A 25,135-nucleotide genomic window follows, 5' to 3' on the forward strand; every position below is an offset into this window, starting at 1 on the left:
AACTCCACTCTCTTGGCCTTCAAGACTCTGCTCTCTCCTGGTTCTCCTCCTACCTATCGCAGCGCTCCTTCAGCGTTACCTATAACTCTTTCTCTTTTTCTCCACTCCCTCTTTCTGTAGGGGTCCCTCAAGGTTCTGTCCTTGAACCCCTACTCTTCTCCATCTAGACCTCCTCCCTTGGTCACTTGATAAACTCCCATGGCTTTAAGTGCCATCTCTATGCTGATGACACACAAATCTATCTTTCTACTCCTCACCCCTTCAGCCTCCTCTCGCATTACTAACCTACTAAGCGACATATTGGCATGGATGTCACTCCACTTCCTCAAACTCAATCTTTCCAAAACTGAACTCTTAGTATTCCCCCCAGCCCGTGACCCCTCCCCTGACTTCTCCATCAAGATTAAAAACACAATCATCAGTCCCCCCCCTCATGTCAGGGTACTAGGTGTAATCCTAGACTCTCATCTGTCCTTTCAGTCCCAAATCCAATCGCTGTCCAAATCTTGTAGACTTCACCTCCGCAACATTTCCAAGATACACCCGTTCTTAACCTCGGAAACTACTAAGCAACTTATTCACTCCTTTGTTATCTCTCGCCTTGATTAATGGAAATCCCTCCTTATTGGCCTACCTCATAGCAGGCTATCACCTCTTCAGTCTATCATGAATGTTGCTGCCAGACTCATCCACCTTACTAACCATTCTGTATCTGCCACCCCTCTCTGCCAATCCCTCCACTGGCTTCCCATTGCCCAACGTATAAAATTCAAAACATTAATAATAACATATATATTTATATTTATATATATTTATAAATATTTATATATTTATAACTCTGCCCCAAATTACATCACCAATCTTGTCTCCAAATATCACCCAAATCATACTCTCCGCTCCTTGATGACCTCCTGCTCTCTAGCTCCCTTGTCTCCTCCTCCCATGCTCCTCTCCAGGACTTCCCCCATCCTCTGGAACTCTCTACCCCAATTTATCAGACTATCGCCTACTCTGCTCACCTTTAGGAGATCCTGAAAACCTATCTCTTCAGGGAAGCCTATCCTGCCCTCAGCTAATAATGGAATCTTCTACTCCTCCTACCAGTCCATCCCCCACAGTTACCTTTTGTACCACTAGCCCCTCCCTCTTAGATTGTAAGCTTCAAGGAGCAGGGCCTTCCTAACCCTCCTGTATTGAACTATATTGTTGCTGTATTGTCTCCCGTTATTGTGTAAAGCACTGAGCAAACTGTTGACGCTATATAAATCCTTATAATAATATTAATAATAATGTTAGAGAGCGAGGCCACCCACTCATCACTGAGGGCAGTGGTCTGGACTTCTAGCGGTGGTCGAGGCACTGTGCAGATGGGCATGCCCTACCACTGGAGATCCTGCCCGTAGCACTCTGTGTTGAGCAGAGATCTGGCTCTTCATTATGCTCTTACCAGAGGGTGTTTTCACCCTTTGCTGCAGCAACTAGAAAGAAAACAAAAAAGTTGCCTTTATTTATTACTGTGTATGGAAATGGTTTGATCTGAAGATCTCTATAGTTTTTTTATATGTACACAAGATTGCTTGCTTAACTACTTGCCCTCCAGAGGATATACCCCCCCCCCCCCCGCCCCTTCCTGACCATGCCATTTTTTACGATAAGGCGCTATATTACTTTAACTGACAATTGCGCGGTCATGCAATGTTGCACATAAATTAAATTTATGTCTTTTTTTCCCCACAAATAAAGCTATATTTTGGTGGTATTTGATCACCTCTGCAGTTTTAAATTTTTTGTGCTATAAACAAAAAAAAACAACAATTTTGAAACAAACACACAATATTTGTTACTTTTTGCTATTAAACATGTCCAATAAAAAATAAAAAAAAAGAAATTTCATCATAAATTTAGGCCAAAATGTATTCTGCTACATGTCTTTGCTAAAAAAATTCCCAATATGTGTAAATTAATTGGTTTACGTGAAAGTTATAGCATCTACAAATGGTGGAATTTATACTGAAATTTTTATTTATTTAATTATTTATACTAGTAACGGCGACGATCGGTGACTTATTGCAGCAGCCTGTTCGTGGTGGCAGGGGAGAGATCTGTATTGTTTACATACAGACCTCTCCCCTGTCAGCTCCGGCGACGATCACCGAGTCCCGGCCGAGAATCGGCAGGCGGGACCTGGTGATTGACATGCCAAGGAGCCAATAGCGGCGAGCGTAGGGAGCACGTGCGCGTTCGCCCCCTACCTGGAGATACAAAATCATGTATATATATGATTTTTTTTGTGCATCCCTGCTGCCCTGTAGCAGTACCTCTGCAATAGGGTGGTTGGCAAGCGGTTAAAAAGAAGAAACAATCATATTTACCTAGGTGGATGCAGCTCCAGTCCTATGCTGTATCTGTTCCCGATTGCCTCTAAGACCGAGAAAAGTTTCAGTTTTCAGTCTCTGGTGAGCAGAAAGTGATGACTGGAGCACCAGGCTGTGGAGGGGCGGGAGTGGCTGGCTCAGGCTTTCAGCGGTGTGCTGAAAGGCTTAGCCAACAACCGGTCAGGAATCTGGGTGGATCCCAACATTAAAGTCGGGATCCTTCCAATGTCTGGACTGACTGAGTGGCTTACAGAGGACTTTATACCACTGTCTGCTGAGTACGGATCACAGGAGTGCAGAACTAAGTGCACTCCTGTGATCTATAGGAGTAGTAGGGCCAAAAGAGGGTTGGACCTACTTCTCCGTTAATGGCAGATCTGTCTTTTTCATACGCACATATTGGAAATGGGTGCGTGTTTCATGCATATTTAATGTTGCAATTAAGTGACTAAAAAATATTTATACTGTTTTTAAGATATTAATAATGAATTACTGTGAGTGCTAATATATTTTGTCAGGTTTGGATGTGTAAAATAATGTGGGCAGCCCTGTTTTCAATTTTGTTTGGAACAGGAATATAACACGTTTGTGTACAAGGGTACACAACGAAGTTTGTCATATGCAGTGTGTTCAAAGTTTTGAAAAGCCTATTTGTTGCCGAGAACTCTAGCCCTCTTTTATATTTAACCACTTGCCTACTGGGCGCTTTTAACCCCTTCCTGCCCAGGCCACTTTTCAGCTTTCACCGTTGTCACACTTTGAATGACAATTGCGTGGTCATGCAACACTGTACCCATATGAAATTTGTATCTTTTTTTTTTATAGCTTTTTGGTAATGCTACCAAAAGAAATATAGCTTTCTTTTGGTAGCATTAATCACTACTGTTTTTTTTTTCAAAAATGAAAAAAAAAGAGCAAAAAGGAAAACAAGTTCTTTGTTTCTATTATAAAATTTAGCAAACAGGTGATTTTTCTCCTTCACTGATGTGCGTTGATGAGACTGCACCAGGGGCGGACTGACCATTTGAGCACACGGCACTGCCCGAGGGCCCAGGGTCAGTAGGGTGCCCCATGAAAAGCCCCTGGTACTTTTTTATAGGCTTTTTTGAGTGGGGGTAAGGACAAAGGGGCCCCATGATCCCCTATTGCCCGGGGGCCCCATGAGTTGTTAGTCCGCCCCTGATTGCACTGATAGGCAGCACTGATGGGCACTGATAGGTTGCACTGATGAGGCGGCACTGGTGGACATTGACGAGGAGGCACTGATGAGGATGATATGGGGCACTGATAGACAGCAATGATGGGCACTGATGGGCACTAATAGGAAGCACTGAAGGACACTGACTGAGGGCACTGACTGATGGCACTAATAGGCACAGATTGGCAGCACTGTTGGACACTGATGGGCGGCACTGATGGGCACTTTTGGGGCTGCACTGATAATCAGTGTAGATGTCTCCTTTGACAGTTGCCGGTTATCAGCGCGAGGAAAGTACTGCCGATAACCGGCAAATGTATTTACATGGTTATCAGCTGTGATTGGACACAGCTAATCACGTGGTAAAATGTCATTGTGATCGTCTTTTTACCATGTCATGTGATCAGCTGTATCCAAACGACACAGCAATCAAAAAGAGCGCCAGGTGCGCGTCACTGGGGGTGCGTTCTGGGAGGATGTCATATGACACCCTCCCACAACTGGACAACTGCGCTGTAGTCATCATTTGGCATAGCACAGTCAAGAAGTGGTTAAAGAGACGCAATCTAAAGGGCACAGGGTGAGTACTTTAAGTACATAGGTTTATGCTGATGCATTCAGAGGATCGGACGCTTGCAAAAAAAAGCTGTAAAGACAACTTCATACAACCCTCCCACTCCTATTATTCTCCAGTTTCTTGCTAGTGTCCTGGAAGAACAGGCACCTTCTCTCTAAAGAGAAAATTAAACCTTTTTTTTTTTTACTTTTTAAGCTTTTTTTTATAAAAGGTCTTTTTTTCTTTTAGCATGCTTCTTCAGTTACTGCAGTTACTGGTTGTTTATCAGCATAACCTTGGAAGCCACATCCAGACTCTGTTAGAAAGAAGTAGGGCTGGCCTGCAATGTGTCCTTATGGCACTGGGCTCTGCTGAGATGCTCTCCTGGACACCTTTGGTGTAATGTGCAGGTTAGCTGTAGAGTGCTTTACAGCTCCAGGGCCATGATGCACCTGCAGAAGGAAGAAGTGCAGAACGATTTTTGGAATTGTCACCACGTAATTATTAGTACCTGTGCTCACCTACTGAGACTGTGTCGCCTCCCTTTGGGTGGCCTTATAAAGCATGTGCCCACCATTTTCCAGAGAGCGTAGGCCTTCTTAGCCTTTCCACCATCTCCTCAGCCACACATACACACCCTCCTCCAGGGAGTTTTCTTGTTCTCCCATCATTAGCCCTTCCTGCTCCCACAGAGTTTTCTGAATTGGAATGTGAGGAGTTTTAGTCTGTTGATATAACTCCAAAACATTAAGATACCATTTCAGCCCTTGTTGATGCAGTGCTCACACCCTAGACCTGGAACAGCCTGCGTACCTATGGTTACCAGCCTGGGTTTTCCTAAAAGCCCTGAGCCTGGTAAAACCTTTCTTGTACATTCACTATTGCAACTTGCTGCATATAATGATTGGCCTAAGCAAAAAAAAAAAAAAGTTACTCTTCCCAAGTGCCTTGCCTAGCAATATTCATTTGAGGAGGGTTTAACCACTTGCCTACTGGGCACTTGTACCCCTTTCCTGCCCAGGCCAATTTTCAGCTTTCATTGGGTACAATGCGCAGTCATTGTACCCATATGAAATTTTTATCATTTTTTTTCACACAAATAGAGCTTTCTTTTGATGGTATTTAATAGCCGCTGGGTGTTTTATTTTTTTGCGCTATAAACAAAAAAAAAAGCAAAAAATTTAAAAAAAAAGTTTTTTTGTATCTATTTTAACATTTTGCAAACAGGTAATTTTTCTCCTTCACTGATGTGCGTTGATGATACTGCACTGATTGGCAGCACTGATGGGCACGGATAGGCAGCACTGATAGGAAGCACTGATAGGCGGCATTGATAGGCGGCACTGATGAGCTAGTAAAATGTAGTATAAATAGTGAGCGCTCCTTAAAACACCAAAAGGTACCAAGATAAACCTTCAAATAAATCAGTAAAATATAGGTGCAGCGCTTAATAAATATATAATAAATAAATATCCAATAAAAGGAAAATAATGTATAAATTAGTCCGATAATATAAAATAAATCAGTTCAGGTGATAAATCCAAAGGGTAGTGACACCAGCCAATAGTTAAAGTGCGCACTCACCGGAAGCGCATAGGTAATGCGCATGTAATATAATAACCACCAGGGTAACTCTAGGTAGGCGGGATAGGTAGGTGAACTTCCATCTATGGAATGGTCATCAAGCCTTAGGAAATTATAGGAATCTGCTGGATCCAGAGGTCCCCTTAAGGATGGATTAGGTGCTCAGCCTGAGTACAGGGCTCCTTTCCTCTGGTTGTAGAAAATCACTGGGGGTGACCTGCAAGCCTATTAGCTCCAGTAAGCAGCCAAGAAACAGGTGTTCATAGTGTAGTATGCTCAATTTTTTAATGGTAATCAAAATTACAGGGTAGTACAAGTGATATCCACAGATAAGCAGAGTATGCAGCACTAACCCTAACAAAGATGGCCACCAGGCTTTCTCGTAGCTGCGGCGGCAGTGACGTCACGCTCTGTCTGGTTCCTCCTGAGGCCTTTTGTGCAATGGCACATCATCAGAGAAGAAACCGACAGGCGTGACCGACGTCTTGTCTATATATAGAGGAAATGGCGCGTGCGCCATTTTGTCGGAGTTCGCGCAGTGCGAATGTGAAGTGAAAGAGTCAATCTTATGTCTCCAAGTGTTGTTACACTGGCAAATAATACATCTATTGCAAGGGTGAAACCCATTAAGGTCAGAGAACAGTGAAATATTTTTGGGAGGGTCCACTACATTGGGAGCAAGAATATGCCTGATAGATGTGGCTTTGCGAAAGATGATTTCCGGTTTCTCTGGAAGAACATTAGATAGAACTGGATCTGCCTTCAAGATACTCCAGTTATTTTTCATTAATGGCACTGATGAGCTGGCACTGATGATGCTGCACTGATAGGTGGCACTGCTGGGCAACACTGATGGGTGGCACTGTAAGCCGTGTACCAGGGTGGGCTCCCCAGGATACAGTGAAGTCACGAACGAGGAAAGCAACCCCAACACCAGCTTTTACCACAACAGAATTTTACTTAGATGTGGCAAATAAACACAACCACAAATGCTGGAAACATACAATAAATTTACATACACCCAGCCCAAAGGCTGAGACCCTTGTGCTGCACAGCACGGCGCCTTATGATGGATGAAGGTTGAAAGTGAAGTAATTTACCTACTGGCGGGCACAAATAAGCTGCCACACCTTAATTACCCTAAAAGAGCAGGAATCAGTATAGGGGTGTACGGTATGGGCTAGCCTGCGGTTCAGCACAACAGCTTACAATCTTACACAAATCTACAGTATTCCCCCTCCCATAACTGGTCCTGTAGCACGTGCCTGAGTATTCCTTCTGAGCAAAACGCCAGACTGGCTTGAGTTTGTAGGATTTTATCAGCTCTCCAATGTGAAATGTCACTTTAAGTTGTGGAGTCCTTCCAATAATCAGTAACAACACTTGTGGCCTGACACAGAGACCCTAACTAACTAACTATAGGCTTGGACTCAGTCTCAAGGCGCCAACACTGAAATGAGGTGCGTGCACGATCTTACCGTCCCAGGTCTGCTTTGCATCCGCTGGTTACTCTGAACAGAACAAATGTCTCTCCAACAAGCATGCGTTCTTGCTGTATATGTTGCTTAGTTCCTCTGCTCTCATCAGCCTTCCTGGCAGTAATCTCATCAGCTTCCTGGCAGCAATCTCATCAGCATTCCTGGCAGCAATCTCTGGTTACTGAGGGGTGCTCTCACACCTGGATGTCATCAGATTCTCAGCTCACACGGCCCCCCTCATTCACCATCCTCCAGAACATGGCTGCTCTCTCTCCTCTGTGTGAAATCTCAACCTCTTCATGAATATAGAAATCTCTATGCAGTCTGAGGCTGTGTTAGAAAAACACTGACATCTTGTGGCTAAACTGCAGAATGTCAGTCAAAACATTTAATTTACTCCACACAAGCAGTATTCAAACAATGAGAGCTGTTTCCCCATCTCACAGCACTGCTGGGGACAGGTGGGTGGCACTGCAGGGCACAGGTGGGTGGCACTGCTGAGTGGCACAGGTGGGTGGCTCTGATGGGCACAGGTATTTACCAAGTGATCTGCTGTTTCATTGAACACAGAGCAGAGTCAGATGTAGCAGGTGAAAGGGGTGGTAATGCATTTTGGAGCATGCTCAATAGGCTCCTTCTTCAGAGGTCTGAAGAAGGAGCCTATTGAGCATGCTCCGAAATGCATTACCGCCCCTTTCACCTGCTACATCTGACTCTGCTTTCCAAGCTTCATTTTTGATGCACAGGCACATCCTGGACTCTACTTCCTAATCCTATAGGCATAGCTTGCTGCTTTGACGGCTGGATGTCCCACCTAGATCCAATTAGCACACGATGAGTCTTTTTAACCGTTTATTTTGTAAGTGCAAATTTTCCATTGTCTACTAATAAATTGTCAATACTGCACTTAGAGGCACCTTCCTCTCTTTTTCTTGTTACTGCATTAGAGCCTTGCTTCCACTCTAAGAAGAGCTGCCTCAGTGTTACTGCTTCCATCCATCCATCCCTGATATCCATCTGGCACCTTTATCTTACAGCTACAGTGGTTGGGCTCCAACAAGCGCGCCCTATATAATATACATTTTCACAGTTTTTCGTCCTACTCTGCTTTACCCTCACAAAGCACCTACTGTGTGTTTACATTAGAAATTAAAAGGTTGAAATGCTGTCATGGCATTGCTGGAGGAGGGCAGCAAGATCTAATGAACTGCTGAGAAAGTTTATCACACATCCTTAGTGCTTCTGCTCTAAGAAACGTTTATACTCCTTATGGACTATTTTATATTCTGCCATGGGCCATTTGTTATTTCTTGAAATAACAAACTGATAAATACGTTGTTTTCTTTTTTTTTTTTTTTAGAACAAACTAGGCCTTCTTTTGGCAATACTGTAGCACGAAGAATTATATTTTCTATGCAATCTATAGACAAAAGGAAGGAAAGAAATTGCATATTTTCTATTTTACTAGTCTTATGGTAAAAATAAAATATAATAAAAAACATATTTTAAAAATATTCAGATCAATAATAGCTAAGGGAAAAAGGGAAGAATTGGCTGATTAGGATCAGCTAAGAGTTAATAGGAGGTTAAAATAATAATACATTTATAAAAAAAACAAATGCGAAAGAGACTAGAGAAACTTACTGTGAACAAACCACTGGGTCCAGATGGCTTAAACCCAGGAGTCCTTAAGGAATTTAGTTTAGTTATAGCCTTGCTTCTATCTCTAATTATTAAATCCAGTTTACGGACTGGAATGGAGCCCACTGATTGGTGTAGCGCAAATGTGGTGCCAATTTACAAAAAAAGGATTTTGATGTATACCAGGAAAGTACAGACAAGTCATTGTTACATCAATAACATGTAAGGTATTTATGAGAATGGTAAGGGCATTATTCAGAAATTTGTCGGTATCATAAGTGACAACCAGCATGGATTTATGAAAGACCATCTTTGTCAGATCAAACTGTTATCGATCTGTAAGTTAGTTGGATGATAGAAGACCAGTGGACGTAGTCTATCTAGATTTTGCTAATGCATTTGATCCCAGACTTCATAAATGTTTATCTATAATTAATGTCTACTGGAGTTGCTGAAATTGTATGTAAATGGATCGGAAACTGGTCACATGAATGAGTCCAGAGGGAAGAAATAAATGACTCTCTGAATGGTCTAAAGTTGTGAGTTGTGTGCCCCAGGGTTCAGTCAATGATCCCAATGCTGTTCAGTTTGTTTCTTAATGATCTAATGGTTGAAATTAAGAGCTCAGATTCAGTGTTTGTTGATAGCAAATTATGCAGAGAATATACTTCTGAAACAGAATATAGCATCATTATAGAAATACCTTGACAAAATAGATGGTTGGGCAGCTACATGACAGATGAGGTTCAATATTGAGAAATGTAAAGTTATACACTACTGCCACAAAAACACATGCAATATACACATTAGAAGGATCTCTCTTGGTAGAATTGGTGATGAGAAAGGATCTGGGGGTTCTTGATGATCACAGATTTATCAATAGCATGCAATGCCAAGCTGCAGCTAACAAAACTAGCATAATGCACGGAAAAGGGCATACATTCAAGAGATAAATAAATTTTTCTACCCATTTACAAAACACTGGTTCCACCTCATCTTGAATACGCAGTTCAGTTTTGGTCGCCAATTCTCCAGAAAGATGTTGTTATTTTAGAAAAGGTTCAGTGAAGGGCAACAAAATTAATAGGGGGGTTGGAAGACCTCATCAATGAGGACAAATTACACAGATTACATACGTTTAAGAGGTGATATGATTGCATTGTGTAAATATATGAAAGATGACTTCAGTAACTCTAGTAAAGTGTTTACTCTAAGGTACCTGAAGAGAACATGTGGTCACAATTTGCAGTTAGAAGAAAAGGAGGTTAACCTTAGATTGAAGAAAGGGTTTTTTACTGTTAGAGCAGCTAAATTGTTGGAATCCCTCCCCCAGGAAGTGGTACTAGCTGACAGTGTCAACAACATTAAAAAAAACTTTTAGATATTTTCCTTTGGAATCAGAATATGGGATGGGAATTGTTAGATAATAAAAATCACACTCACAAAGGTTGACTAGATGAACTTTGTCTTTTTTCAACTTTATAACTTATGGAGCTATGGAACTATTTACTTGTAAGGTTTCTTTAACTGATGTCCAAAGCAGATTAAATGTCACTTCTTTGATCTACATATGAATAAAATAGTAAATACAATGTAGCAATTCATTGTTATGCTGCATTACTCAATGGCAATTGTAGACTAGATGTTAAGTGAAATTTTACACAGGAGCAGCTGCATTTTGACAGCTACTCCTGCTATGTAATACAACAACAATGGCTGCCAAATACACATATTTTGGCAGCCAATAATAGCGGCAGGGGAAAGAAGTAGGGCGTATAAGATAAGGCCTAGAAACTTTGTTGAAGGGCTTATCTACTGCTTCTAACCTCCCTAAAGCCATCCATACATGGATCAGTTTTGGCCAGTTCAGGTGGGACCAGACAAATTTTGATCCATGTATGGGCAAGGTGTTTGTACAGAAGTCCCTGCAAAACATGGATTGCAATTCGGCTGGTCCTGCCTGAACTAGCCGAATTTCAATCCATGTACAACTGCCCTGTTGGAAGAATTTCTGCTATAGCCAGCATTCTGATGGTGGGAAGTATCTCCGCTGTGAGAAACAACAACATTGGGAGGATTCCCCCACCACATCGAGTGTGTGGATGGAGGAAATTGCTGGTTGAATAAAAAAAATAATCATCTACGGGCTACTTAAGTGGTCAAGCAGTTTTCTATGTAGGGGGCATGAAACTCTTTGCACATAGATTCCCCCCTAGAGCCTTGGGGTACCAAAAATCCCACCAGACTGGGCATCAATGCTTTGCATGTCGGAAGGTCAAACATGTATCCTCCCTATGCCATGAGTGTACAGACTCTGAGCTTGGTTTGTCCAGCTTGTAGCTTTAGGGGGTGAGGAGGTTGCATGCCATTTAAATAAAAAATGGAAAACGTAACCCTCTAAGTACCAAAAATGAGTTAAAACCATTGAAGGACAGAGGTTGGTAATTCTGTTTGTAAATATGTCCATAACTTCATCTATTTTTATATACCGTATGCCATTTAAACAAAGACATTTATGACAATGACCAAATTCTCTGCACTTTCCATAAATTACAATTTGTGTATGTATCTTTCAGTTTTTCCTATATGAACTAAAAATCTATGCTTTATATTTGCAGCCATGTATATAAAAAGAATCACGATCTTACAAAACTTCGAAAAAATAAAAATGACCAGCTTCTCAGAGTGAATGACCACGACTTCTCTATGAGACCTGCATTTGGAGGTAGGACCTGAAGTATATCAAATATTTGTGTGTGTGTGTATATATATATATATATATATATATATATATACACACACTATATTGCCAAAAGTATTGGGCCGCCTGCCTTTACATGCACATGAACTTTAATGGCATCTGAAAGGTTGTCGATAGCCCTGGCTATCAGTCTTTATAGTCGGTTTCAGGTACGGACGAGTCGGGAAGATTGACTTCACCTCAGAAGAGAAAGACATACACACAGTTATCTAGCCAAATATAGAAAGAAGCAGAAAAAGAACTGTTGTATAATTGGAAATTAAAATCATATATGTAAATAATGATTTTAAGAGGGGATTGAAGGGAAATGTATGTTTTTTAGGTCTGTCATTTTGTTTTCCCCCCACTCCATTCTATATTTTCTACTAACATGTTGATTAATTGTTTTGTATTATACCCAGAATGAGTTAATGAAAATATGCTGTGTCAGTTATGTGTTACAGAACTATACTCACAATATTCTTCTTCTAGCTTAGCCTTGGTAGAGATGGAGATAGTATCCAATTATTTCTTTGTACTAACAGCACCTGTTTCTGTTATGATATAATTAAAAGTCAAATACTTCTGTCCCATGGGAAAATAATTGTTGGATACTTGTAACTGATTTCAAGGCCTGAGAAGAGTCATGTTTATAGCCTTGACAAGTATCTAGCCAGATTCTATTGTATGTAGTAGATACGTGTTTTAAAACAATGTAGAAACTTTCTTTATTCCTGGGAAAGTGAAATTCCGCTTCTCATCACTTTTCAGAATTGACGTCAATGTTGTCTTTTTGTATTCAGCCAATCAATTACTGACAACTCAGCTTTTTGATACTCTGTGCCCCCCACCTTTCTTTTTTCTGTTATATTAATTTTCTTCCCACTAATAAACTTGAGAGATTAATTTCACCTATCACTGAGTGTATGTCTTTCTCTTCTGAGGTGAAGTCAATCTTCCCGACGCGTCGGTACCTGAAACAGGACTAAAAAGACTAAATAGCCAGGGGCTAGCGACAAACTTTCAGCATCCCAGTCTTTGTCCATAGGGTTCAATATTGAGCTGGCCCACCCTTTGCAGCTATAACAGCTTCAGCTCTTCTGGGAAGACTGTCCACAAGGTTTAAGAGTGTGTCTATGGGAATGTCTGACCATTCTTCCAGAGGTGCATTTGTGAGGTCAGCCACTAATGTTGGATGAGAGGACCTGGCTCGAGGTCTCCGCTCTAATTCATCCCAAAGGTGTTCTGTCGGGTTGAGGTCAGGACATTGTGCAGACCAGTCAAGTTCCTCCACCCCAAACTTGCTCATCCATGTCTTTATGGGCCTTGCTTTGTGCACTTGTACGCAATCATCTTGGAACAGGAAGGGCCATCCCCAAACTATTCCAACAAAGCTGGGATGTTCAAATTGTTCAAAATGTCTCAGTATGCTGATGCCTTAACAGTTCCCTTCACTGGAACTTAAGTGCCAAGCCCAACCCCTGAAAAACAACTCCACACCATAATCCCCCCTCCACCAAACTTTACACTTGTCACAATCCAGTCAGGTAAGTACTGTTCTCTTGGCAACCGCCAAACCCAGACACAGCTATTGGATTGCCAGACAGAGAAGCATTATTCGTCACTCCAGAAAACACGTCTCTATTGCTCTAGAGTCCAGTGGCGGAGTGCTTTACACCACTGCATCTGACGCTTTGCGTTACACTTGGTGATGTAAGGCTTGGATGCAGCTGCTGAGCCATGGAAACCCATTCCATGAAGCTCTCTACACACTGTTGTGCTAATCTGAAGGCCACAGGAACTTTGAAGTTCTTTAGCTATTGACTCTGTAGACAGTTGGTGGCTTCTGCACACTGCGCGCTTCAGAATGCGCTGAACCCGCTCTGTCATTTTACGTGGCCTACCACTTCGTGGCTGAGTTGCTGTTGTTCCCAGTTGCTTCCACTTTGGTATAATACCACTAACAGTTGACTGTGGAATATTTTGTAGCAAGGAAATTTCACAAATGAACTTATTTTACTGGTGGCAACCTATCACAGTACCACACTTGAATTCATTGGCTCCTTATGCTGCTTTTTCCTTCCCATGAGCTTTGCTGTAGAGGGACTGCAAGAGGTTGATACTAGGTCATAGTGATGTACTTATGTAGCTTACATTTAAAAATACAATTTATGATTACAGTGCGGTATTAATCTGTGCTTTTCATATCTGCCTTGAATTCAGCTGTAAGCACATATGTATTGTTACCATTATTTTCCCTGTATATAACAATAACAGTAAGCACTTCTTACTAAACTTTACACAATACTACAGTCTCTGCTGAATCCCATTTGCTGAAATGCAGAACTGATTATTATGCTATATAAATAGCATGCATAGCACTTCTGGACACAAGAGCAGGACTTAAGTTGCTCTAGGCCATGGATGTCAGCGTAATGACCTGTCTCAGCAGTTACGTGCTGTCTTGTGAGTACTGACATAGCCTTATTTCTGATCGTTTTACATGCTTATCCTCAGGCCTGATGTGTAACAGTATCTTCCTCTACTTTTGTATGCTATACCCTGATTCTGCAAAGTTTTTAGAATATACGTAAATAAGCAAGATTACAGAGTGCAGCTTTCTAATGTATACATGTTTGATCCATATATACCGATTTCACCAATCCATTAACAGCATCATAATCCCCATTTACTTATGAATACATACAATCATTTGCTGATCAAAATGTTTTGTTACTATTCTTGTACTTTTTTACTTTTTGAAAAAAAGTGCAAAAAAAATATCTTTGATGTATACAATATATATACGATATATTGCCAAAGTATTGGGAAACCCCTCCAAATCATTGGATTCAGGTGTTCCAATCACCTCCATGGCCACATGTGTATAAAATCAGGCACCTAGGCATGCATACTGCTTCTACAAACATTGGTGAAAGAATGGGCAGGGCAACACAACTCAAATTCTTCATGCAACATTCAGATTTACTCTACATTACACAATAGCCGAGGAACCTGGAAGAATGACTATGCTGGGTGTTGTACGTGACTGTTAGGCCTCATTCACAGTTGCATATCTGTTTTTAGCTTTTCTAAATGAAGAAGTCATATGACAGGTATATGCAAGAGTTCTATTTTCTCTAATCACAGCTAAATTGGCTGCACCTTAATGCAGTGTAAATGGCACCACTAGAAAATCATTACATGCATTTAGAAATGTCCTCTTAACTTATATAAATGCCGGTTTGACAGTTCCAATGTGAATGAAGCCTTAGAATCTTGCTTGTGACACAGCAATGAAAGCATATTATGTGGGTATAAAGACTGTGATATACATACATACAGAGTGCCCCCATGCCAAATGATTCCCAGAGCACTATGGATGTTCCAAAGATGGAGGATAGCACAAATTGTTCCTTCTTTGTAACTGAAAATATAAAGTTTTATGGAGAGAGCAGGAGAGAGAGTCATTGCTCTAATACAACCTGAGCTATTGAGCAGTCTTTTAACAATAGGAGGTAAGCAGATACAGAAAATGTGTGAAATGGAACAACATTCTCCACATGGTGGCTGTAAAAATGACTACAAAATAATACACATAGTTATAAAGTCAAGTGTAATCTATTTTAATTCCTAGAGCTTTGGTCCAGAGGAATGCAAAATAAATACTGGAAGGAAAAAAGGAAAAAAATAATCACTGACCTTCCAAGGCTTTATCAACATATGGTTATGTTAGCCTTTACTAAGAATAACTTTGGATATTATTGGTTGTAACAAAATAAATAATTACACCTTCACATGGTAAAGCATTCCACAGCATAACCACTCTCATTGTGGGAAACCCCTTCTTAAATGGATTGAAAATCTTTTTACTTTTATGCAGAGCTGATGTTCCCTTGTCTTTTGTATAGTCCTTGGAAAAAATAGTTAATTTAACAAAACTTTATATAAGGCCAATTCCAGAGGTTCAAGCAAATTAATTAAAGTTTTACTATTTTTTTTTTCAAAATGAACAATCTTTGACTGTAAGTACGATTTTACACCCCTTTTATTGCTTTAGTTTCCTGCTTTGAAACCCAGTTCATAATTCCTATGTCCTTTTAATAATGCTCTAGTAAATAGTGGACACCACATGCCACACAGGGCCTTATGAGTGATTTACACAAAAACAATACTATAATAACACACCGTGTTTTTTATTTTCATTTTAATACCTCCAAGGATTTGGTTTAATTTGTCAGCTGCTGCTTGGCATTGAGTGGTGTCACTAAACTTATTGTTAACTGGTATGCGCAAGTCCCTCTTTAACTTTGTTTTGCCCAGCTGTGCTTCATTTTATTTGAATGCCTAAATCATACATACCCATGAAATCATTGGGACAGATCATTCAAACTAAACATCTTTCAAATTGTGAAACTCAAGGGGTAGTGTACCTTTTATTATTACATTGTTAAGACTGAACAAATGTTTAACAATAGAATCTCAAATCATTTACATGATTTAAATATGTAGAATTTGCTGATTCCTGTAGCAGGACATACAGTCATGGCCGAAATTGTTGGCACCCTTGATATTTTTCCTGAAAATCAAGTATTTCACACAAAAAAGGTATTGCATTAACACATGTTTTGCTATACACATGTTTATTCCCTTTGTATGTATTGGAACAAATATAAAACAGAGGCAGAAAAGCAAATATGACATAATGTCACACAAAACCCCAAAAATGGGCTGGACAAAAGTATTGGCACCCTTAACTTAATATTTGGTTGCACACCCTTTGGAAAACATAACTGAAATCAGTCGCTTCCTATAACCATCAATAAGCTTCTGACACCTCTCACCCGGAATTTTGGACCACTCTTCCTTTGCAAACAGCTCCAGGTCTCTCTTATTGGAAGGACACCTTTTCCCAACAGCAATTTTAAGATCTCTCCACAGGTGTTCAATGGGATTTAGATCTGGGCTCATTGCTGGCCACTTCAGAACTCTCCAGCGCTTCTTTGCCATCCATTTCTGAGTGCTTTTTGACGTATGTTTGGGGTCATTGTCCTGCTGGAAGACCCAGGATCTTGGACGCAAACCCAGCTTTCTGACACTGGGCCCTACAGTGCGACCCAAAATCCTTTGGTAATCCTCAGATTTCATGATGCCTTGCACACAGTCAAGGCACCCAGTGCCAGAGGCAGCAAAACAACCCCAAAACATCATTGAACCTCCACCATATTTTACCGTAGGTACTGTGTTTTGTTCTTTGTAGGCCTCATTCCGTTTTCGGTAAACAGTAGAATGATGTGCTTTACCGAAAAGCTCTATCTTGGTCTCATCTGTCCACAAGACGTTTTCCCAGAAGGCTTTTGGCTTACTCAAGTACATTTTGGCAAACTGTAGTCTTGCTTTTTTATGTCTCTGTGTCAGCAGTGGGGTCCTCCTGGGTCTCCTGCCATAGCGTTTCATTTCATTTAAATGTCGACGGATAGTTCGCGCTGACACTGATGCTCCCTGAGCCTGCAGGACAGCTTGAATGTCTTTGGAACATGTTTGGGGCTGCTTATCCACCATCCGGACTATTCTGCGTTGCAATCTTTCATCAATTTTCCTCATCCGTCCACGACCAGGGAGATTAGCTACAGTGCCATGGGTTGCAAACTTCTTGATAATGTTGCGCACTGTGGACAAAGGCAAATCTAGTTCTCTGGAGATGGACTTGTAACCTTGAGATTGTTGATATTTTGCCACAATTTTGGTTCTCAGGTCCTCAGACAGTTCTCGTCTCCTCTTTCTGTTGTCCATGCTTAGTGTGGCACAGACAGACACACAATGCAAAGGTTAAGTGAACGTCTCTCCTTTTTATCTGCTTTCAGGTGTGATTTCTATATTGCCCACACCTGTTACTTGCCCCAGGTGAGTTTACAGGAGCATCACATGCTTGTAACATTCTTATTTATCCGCAGTTGTGAAAGGGTGCCAATACTTTTGTCCAGCCCATTTTTGGAGGTTTGTGTGACATTATGTCGAATTTGCTTTCTTTCCTCCCTTTTTTTGTTTTGTCCCAATACACACAAAGGGAATAAACATGTGTATAGCAAAACATGTGTTAATGCAATACGTTTCGTGAGAAATACATGATTTCCTGGAGAAATATCAAGGGTGCCAACAATTTCGGCCATGACTGTATATTATTTGAAAATGATGGAAAGATTGATAAAGTCCGCTTCTTTGTACTTGCTTACAATAACAGAAGTAAAAGGAGTGGGGACTGAAAAAGACCCTTTTGAGAATACAGGTGCATACACCTACTAAACCCTTTTGAGGACCTGATCATTTTAGGTTTTTTTTGTGATTTTTGGGCTATATAATATCTGTCATAAAATAGACATGTTTTTAAACTTTTATGGATTGTTTATATTGTCATTGAATTTATCCACCCACCAACTCAATTGTGGTCTTAAACCTTTTTTTTTCATTGTTTTACCCTTCTTTTTGTGGAAATATATATCAAAACATCAATTCACTCAATAATTATATTGTTTTGAAAATGGTATAGAAATTTTATATTATGATAACATGATATGCATTGTTAGAGCCTAAAGGTTGTGCTGTGCTTGGATTGTGACACAAATAGTAAAGTTGTGTTCCAGGTGGCATAAACACTGGGATCTCTTTATAAGGCCAGTAGTCATGATATTAGCCATGCCCCCATAAGAAAGTCTCTGAAAAAAGAAGAAATGCGTTGGGTAAGGTATGGCGAGTAAAGCTCCCCTTACTGCATAAACATATTACTACTATGGTTTTGTGAGCCCTTGTATCAGAATATTTTGAGTTGAACCATTGATATTTGCAACTAGTCGATACATGTACATTGGCCAATAATCTGAGTTAGATCACCGCACATATATATATATACGAGATTTAACTTGATGGACTGATAAGAACTTTCCATGTATTACTGTAACCCAAAAACATGACTATTTGTTGTATTTACTAATTAAGGAACTGTGGGGGAACTGAATGTGAGTTGGATTGGGAATCTGTGGAAGTTATGAGTAAGGCAACACACCTCGAAAAAAATTACCTTTACTTCACAGTGTGATGGTAACTACAAAGGACCTTTTACTCCATGTAGGAGGAAATTGTGCATGTTTGAACTGTCTATCTTGGAAGCACACAATACTAATAGCAGGGCTTGAAATTTCCATTTGCCTGCTCGCCAATGGCGAGTGGAAATTATGGTGGGGGTGAGTGTGTCCCTGAGGGCCGTCTTGCTGAGCAGGCTTGGAGCTCAGGCCGGATCTGTCATTGGGAAAAAGGAGGGAAGCGCCTCTAAGTGCAATAAGTCTTTTAATTCAAGTCTAAATGTAGAAACACTCACATGTGTGAAGTAATCATAAGCTTAAAAACCGTGGTTAACAATAGTGGGGCGGCTGCTTGAAAAAGGAGTGCACTTCCGCCTTCCACGGCCAGTGCATGCTCCAAAACGTGTCGCAGTGCACCATGGGATCTGACGTCATCACGGCCACGCCGCCGCTACGTTCCAGCATGCGTTCCATCCGGTTCTGAGGGAGGACGTGCATGCAGGCCGGCCTCACCGCTGTTCCCCTCCAAGCCTTGCCCTCAGTGCCACACGGAATCTTACGCTCTTCATACAGTAGCCACTAATACCACGATCACCCCATACTACCATTTCCCAGGACTTTGCAGTGTATGCGCTTTTACAACCATTCCTCATTTTTTCCGGATCTGTCATTGGCACTGGGAGCCGTCAGACTGCTCAATAGCTGAGCGCAGTGAAAGCAAAGGAAGGAGTGTGTGCTGTGCTCTCTGCCTCCCCCTAGAGTGCAGTACCCGGCTCTGTGAGTGAACAATGAAGTACTGCAACTTTTTATGGGGTGTGTGTGTGTGTATGTACATGTATCTGTACATGTGTCTGCGTGTATGTACATGTATGTGTGCGTGTACATGTGTCTGTGTGTGTGTGCATGTACATGTGTGTATGTACATGTCTGTGTGTGTGTACAGGTGTTTCTGTTTGTGTGTGTTTGTTGGTGGCGAGTAACTCTAAGGCCTGGCTAGTAGCTCAGGACTTGAAATTTTAAGCCCTGCTAATAGTCAAGCTCCCTGTGTGAGGAAAATGACCTGCGAATGATGGCGTGGGGGGCAATAGCAGACTAACTGAACTTGTATTGTACATTGGAGTGATTTTGTGCCTGTTGGATGCACATAACATCTATATTCTGTTTTTCTTAAAAGCAAAGATTCACGAGGGCTTCCTTGTATATTCAGCAACTCTCTCTCATGCCTGATGCTCTTTGAAAGATTATGAAGCATCCTACAGTATATAGGGATAAACGACATTTCAACAGTTTGGATTAAATGTTTTGGAAAATAAATCTATCTTTAAGAGGAATATTGGCAAGATTACTGCCCTTAATATTGAAAAACTGGAAGCTGGATCTTGAAGTAAGCAGTGTTCTTCTTTGTGCCTTATAGCACAATAATACTGATAACAAAAATAAGATTTACCAATTTAGATTTAGATTTTCCAATAAAAGTTACAATTTTTATTGTATGAATCCTGCCTTCTGTAGATGTGTTTTCCATCTAACATGTTTCATTGAACAAAGGTCACTTTAACAAGGATGCATATGCAGACCACAGGGAGGACTTTATACCAAAAGAAAGAAAACACATTCATGTGTAAATTTCAAAAACATAATACAATTTACTGTACGTTCACTGTATACCACATTACTGCATAGCATAACGCAACTGCAGAGATGAAATAAGGATACACAGAAAAATTTCAGCCCAACACAGAGACCCACTTATAGATTGTAAAAAGTAACTCATAGAGAAATACTGCTACAGGGCAGCAGCAGTGTGCAAAATCACGAATATATATATGCGATTTTGCATTTCCGGGTAGGGAGCGCATACGAGGCACTTGCGAGCCCTACTGCGCCACCATTTGCGGCTGCAGCTGTCAATCACTGGGTCCCGGCCAGTGATTACTTGCCGGCGCCCAGTAAACAAAACAGTTCTCCTCCCTTTCAGCTCCTGAACACTGCTTTGCATGGCTGTGCACAACACAGCCATGCAAAGCAGTGTGCTTACAGTGAAGCACAAACACAGAACATGATGTAAAACGGCACACAGTTAACCCTTTGATCACCCCACATGTTAACTCCTTCATGCCACTGCCATTAGTGCAGTGTCAGTGCTTTTTATTAGAACTGATCACTGTATTGGTGTCACTGGGGATGTCAGTGACACCAAGTCAGTTCCCCCAGAGTCAGAATGCCCTCAGCAGTCCCACTATAAGTCGCTGATCGCCGCCATTACGAGTAAAAATTAAAAAAAGAAAAGCCCAGTATATAGACCGCCATTTGTAAACACTATAACTTTCATGTAAACCAATTAATGTACATGTATTGGGATTTTTTTTTAGCAAGGACATGTAGCAGGATACATTTTGGCCTAAATTTATGATGAAATTTAATTTTTTTAATTTTTTTACTGGACGTGTTTAATAGCTAAATGTAAAAAATCTTGGTTGTTTCTAAAATTGTCAATCGTTTTTTTTTTTTATAGCACAAAAAAATAAAAAACTCACAGGCGATCAAATACAACCAAACGTAAGCTCTATTCGTGGGAAACAAGGATGTAAATTTCATTTGGGTGCAGTGTTGCATGATTGCGCAATTGTCAATTAAAGTAACTCAGCACCGTATTGCAAAATATGGCCTGGTCAGGAATGGGGGTAAATCCTCTGGAAGGCAAGTGGTTAACTAATAGATATTCCCAGGGCCTGGGTACATAAACTTTTTCAATGGTAAATTTAATATGCCATTCAGATGCCCATGTTGCTATTTTGTCAAGATCCTTCTGTAATGCATCACAATCCTGTATATTTTTTACATTCTACATAATGTTCTGTCATCAGCAAAAATGCCACTATTGCTATCTGTTTTACCCTGATCAACAGATTAAAGAAAACTAGTTTCAGCACCGATCCTTGTCATAAAGCACTGCTATCCTTCGCCTTTTGTGTCTTCTGTCTCTCAACTAGTTCACTTCCCATATGTAAACATTCTCTCCTAATCCTTGTTTGTACATTGTTTGTATCAGGCTATTATGAGGAACAATATTGATTACTTTAGCAAAACCCAAATATCAATTGCATTCTCAACATCCTCATTTAAACTTACCTTCTCATATAAACTAACTATGTTAGAGATTACCTATCCTTTTAAAAACCCACACTGATTCTTTATTTGTTTATTGTTTGTGATTATGTATTTTTGTTGGCCTGTCCTCAAAATGCTTAAAGTGGTTGTAAATGTAATTTTTTTTTAAAAATAACAAACCGTTCATAGTTACCTGAACCGCCTCTTCTCAGGCCCCCCACCGGCTCTACTGTCTTCTCCTATCTGCCCAGTGCCCCCATAGGAAACGGCTTCTAATGGGGGCACTTGTGCGTGCTCACTCCCGCACCCTGCTGTCTGTGTCCATTGACACAGGCAGTGGGATTTGGCCCCTCGCCACTGGCTTTGATTGACAACAGTAGGAGCCAATGGTGCCCCAGCAAAGCTTGCGAGAACCGGAACTGAGAGGAGAGAAGAGCTGCAGATGTGCACAGCGCTGGATCGAATGCAGGCTCAGGTAAGCAAAACTAAGTAAAAGGGGGTGTGAGGAGGGATACTGATGCCTAAACATTTTTTACCTTAAGGCAAGGAATGCATTAAGGAAAAAAATGGTTAGGCTTTATAACCACTTTAAAGATTTGATTTCTGAAAATCTTTTGGTTATTACTGTATCTAATGACCCCTTCTGTACTCTAATGACCTCTTCAAACAGAACACATGTATAATTACAGAATGACAGTAGGAATCTTCACAAATATGAAATTTCCACTCACCCTGTCAAAAAATAAAAGTCAGCAACTACAAAAACTGTAGCTGCTGACTTTTAAAAAACAGCCACTTACCTGTCCCTCGGTCCTGTGGTGTGTCCCCCGCAGCCCGTTTCACCGGCCGTCCTGTATTCCAGGAGGCCGGCATCTTCAGTGTGGGCACCTGGCTGTGACAGCTTGAAGCTTTAAAGCCGGGTACCCACTGCGCATGCGCGAGTAGCGCTGCGCTTTATGAATGGTCCCGTAGTCTTCTGGGACCTGTCACGTGTCCCAAAAGACTACAGGGAGGAAGGGAGGGAGGACACCTTCCGCTTCCGATCATCTAGGCAATCGGAGCGGAAGTGGGAGTGGGTACCTGTCAAGTTCCTTAATGGGGAGTGGGGGAGCAGTCCTTAAAGCGGTACTTTCCCTTTTGGGTGGAGCTCCACTTTAACTTTTAATGACTACAATATATTTAATTGCATAATGTTTCCAAAACGCTGCATGAGTTCAACAGGGCTAATAGTTGTAGCACTACCCCCTTAGGGATTGCTGATGAATTTGGGTCCCCCTATAATCCTGCACAGCCAGTCATTCAGCATTTTCCACACGGCTTTCATCCACAGACAAAAATCAGGCCTTGGTTTTGTTATTATATTGAGGGGATTAAACTTGGATAGGGTATATAGGATGCCCAAAGGAACTGAATTCTGAGGACAACTTCCTGAACTATTCACAGCTTCTATTCTTCGACACACAGTCTCTGTTGGAGTGCTAGCCAGCAGCTCCAGTTGTACAACCCAGACCCTAGATGAACTCCTCCTCACCCAGCAATCTGAAGGTGTTCTTCCTGAGCAGAGGATCTGGCTCCTGTTCCCTTCCCATCCGCCCTATAGCAGTAATACTACTACAGGGTGGCATGGGTGTGCAAAATCATGTATATATACATGATTTTGCATTTCCGGGTTGGAGGCGCATGTGAGTACACACTGCTCTCGCCTGTCAGCTCCTGCACACTGATATGCATGGCTTTGCATAGCAGAGCTATGCAAACCAGTGTGCTTACAATAAAGCATACACACACACTGTACACAGTAAAACATCACACAGTTAACCTTTTGATCTCCCCACATGTTAACCCATTCCTGCCCAGTGTCATTAGTACAGTGTCAGTGCTTTTTTATTAGCACTGATCACTGTATTGGTGTCACTGGGGATGCCCTTGACACTAAGTTAGTTCCCCCCGGTGTCAGAATGCCTGCCGCTGTCCCGCTATAAGTCGCTGATTGCTGCCATCACTTGATTTTTTACATTTTTTACTGGACATGTTCAGTAGTAAAAAGTAAAAAAATATAATTTTTTCTCCTCAAAATTGGCGGTCTTTTTTTTTATAGCGCAAAAAATAAAAAACACACAGGCGATCAAATACCTCCAAATGAAAGTTCTATTTGTGTGAAAAAAGGATGTAAATTTCATTTGGGTGCAGCATTGCATGATCGTGCAATTGTCAGTTAAAGTAAACCAAAAAATGACCTGGTCAGGAAGGGGGGTAAATCCTCTGGAAGGCAAGTGGTTAAATAAGGTACACAGTCACTAACAGAAGGCTAATCTGGTTTCCCATCAGAGTGCTCCTTCCCCTATCCACTCAGGGGCTGTAGGTATACTCCCTCAAATCCTCTCCTGTACAGCTTTTGGAATGGCTGCTGCTACCAGGCCTATCAGTTGGGCTGCTCCTTCTTTGTCACACAGGTGGACCTCTCTCAGAGGACAAGTGAGTCCTGAGGTTTCCTCCTTTCCAGCTTGCAGGAAGGCCCCATCCCAGCAGGCCTCCTGGTAGCCTTCTTCCTCCTACCTCACATCTTCCTGACTCACACTCCTCTCCCACCAACACACTGCAAGACCTCCTACTGAGCAGACTCTAATGCCTCTTAAGGGAGTCCAGCCTCTTGCCAAGCCTCCTGTTGGGGATTGACTGAAGTCTCTCAAAGGTGCAGCCAACCACTCCTCAGATCCACCCACTGCCTCCAAGGCCCTCTTCCGAAAGCCTCAGAGCAGGGGGAAATTCCAGATAGACTGGCCTGCAGAGTCTCTCAGCCCTGACCTGAATTTAACCCCTTTGGCTATTGCACCTGAGCTGCTATTCAGCTCCTGTCTAACCATTAAGGATCTAGCTCCACCTAGTGTAACTAGGAGGGTGCTATTTAGTATTTAGATGCTGATCTTCATTTGTACTCAGTGCCCGGTGCATCTCACTGCAGTGTTTAATAATAGTTAGCCAGCATTGATGGATTCCAGATGCCCTGATGCCATTTTTTCATTGTGACAATATTCTGGTGAAACCTTTCACCACATTTTAACTGACTGCACCTAGGTTTTTGAAGTCCAAGTGCGAATGCAGAAAACTAATCTTCATTGACATGTTGCAATCTATGGTCTTGTATGCTGTAAAAAGTTTGTCAAAGAGGCTGAACGATAGTTCAATGCTCTTTAGTTACCAAGAAAATCCTCAACGACATCTTTGAATGCTTTCCAGGTGATTTCCTTGGGTCTCACTAACAGATCTCCGAACCACTTGTTTTTGATGTGTCTGATCTGTGAACCAACAAAATTGTTTTCCTCAAACTTATCAGTTATCCTTGGAAACATCTGCCTCAAATAGTGAAAACCTTCAC

The 25,135-nt window shown here is 41.4% G+C and overlaps 1 protein-coding gene across 1 annotated transcript in view; it reads left to right on the forward strand.

Moving 5' to 3' along the window:
• Nucleotides 1–25,135, forward strand: part of GABRR2 (gamma-aminobutyric acid type A receptor subunit rho2) — a 129,019-nt gene that overhangs the window by 22,489 nt on the left and 81,395 nt on the right. Inside the window, exon 2 of the mRNA XM_089691301.1 lies at nucleotides 11,451–11,557. Within this exon, the coding sequence (XP_089547427.1) occupies nucleotides 11,451–11,557 (107 nt within the window). The remainder of the gene's footprint in view (nucleotides 1–11,450; nucleotides 11,558–25,135) is intronic.

This window comes from Staurois parvus, unplaced genomic scaffold, assembly GCF_062004578.1.
Source record: "Staurois parvus isolate SC_StPar_1 unplaced genomic scaffold, SC_StPar_1.0 ptg000561l, whole genome shotgun sequence".
Classification (NCBI taxonomy): domain Eukaryota; kingdom Metazoa; phylum Chordata; class Amphibia; order Anura; family Ranidae; genus Staurois; species Staurois parvus.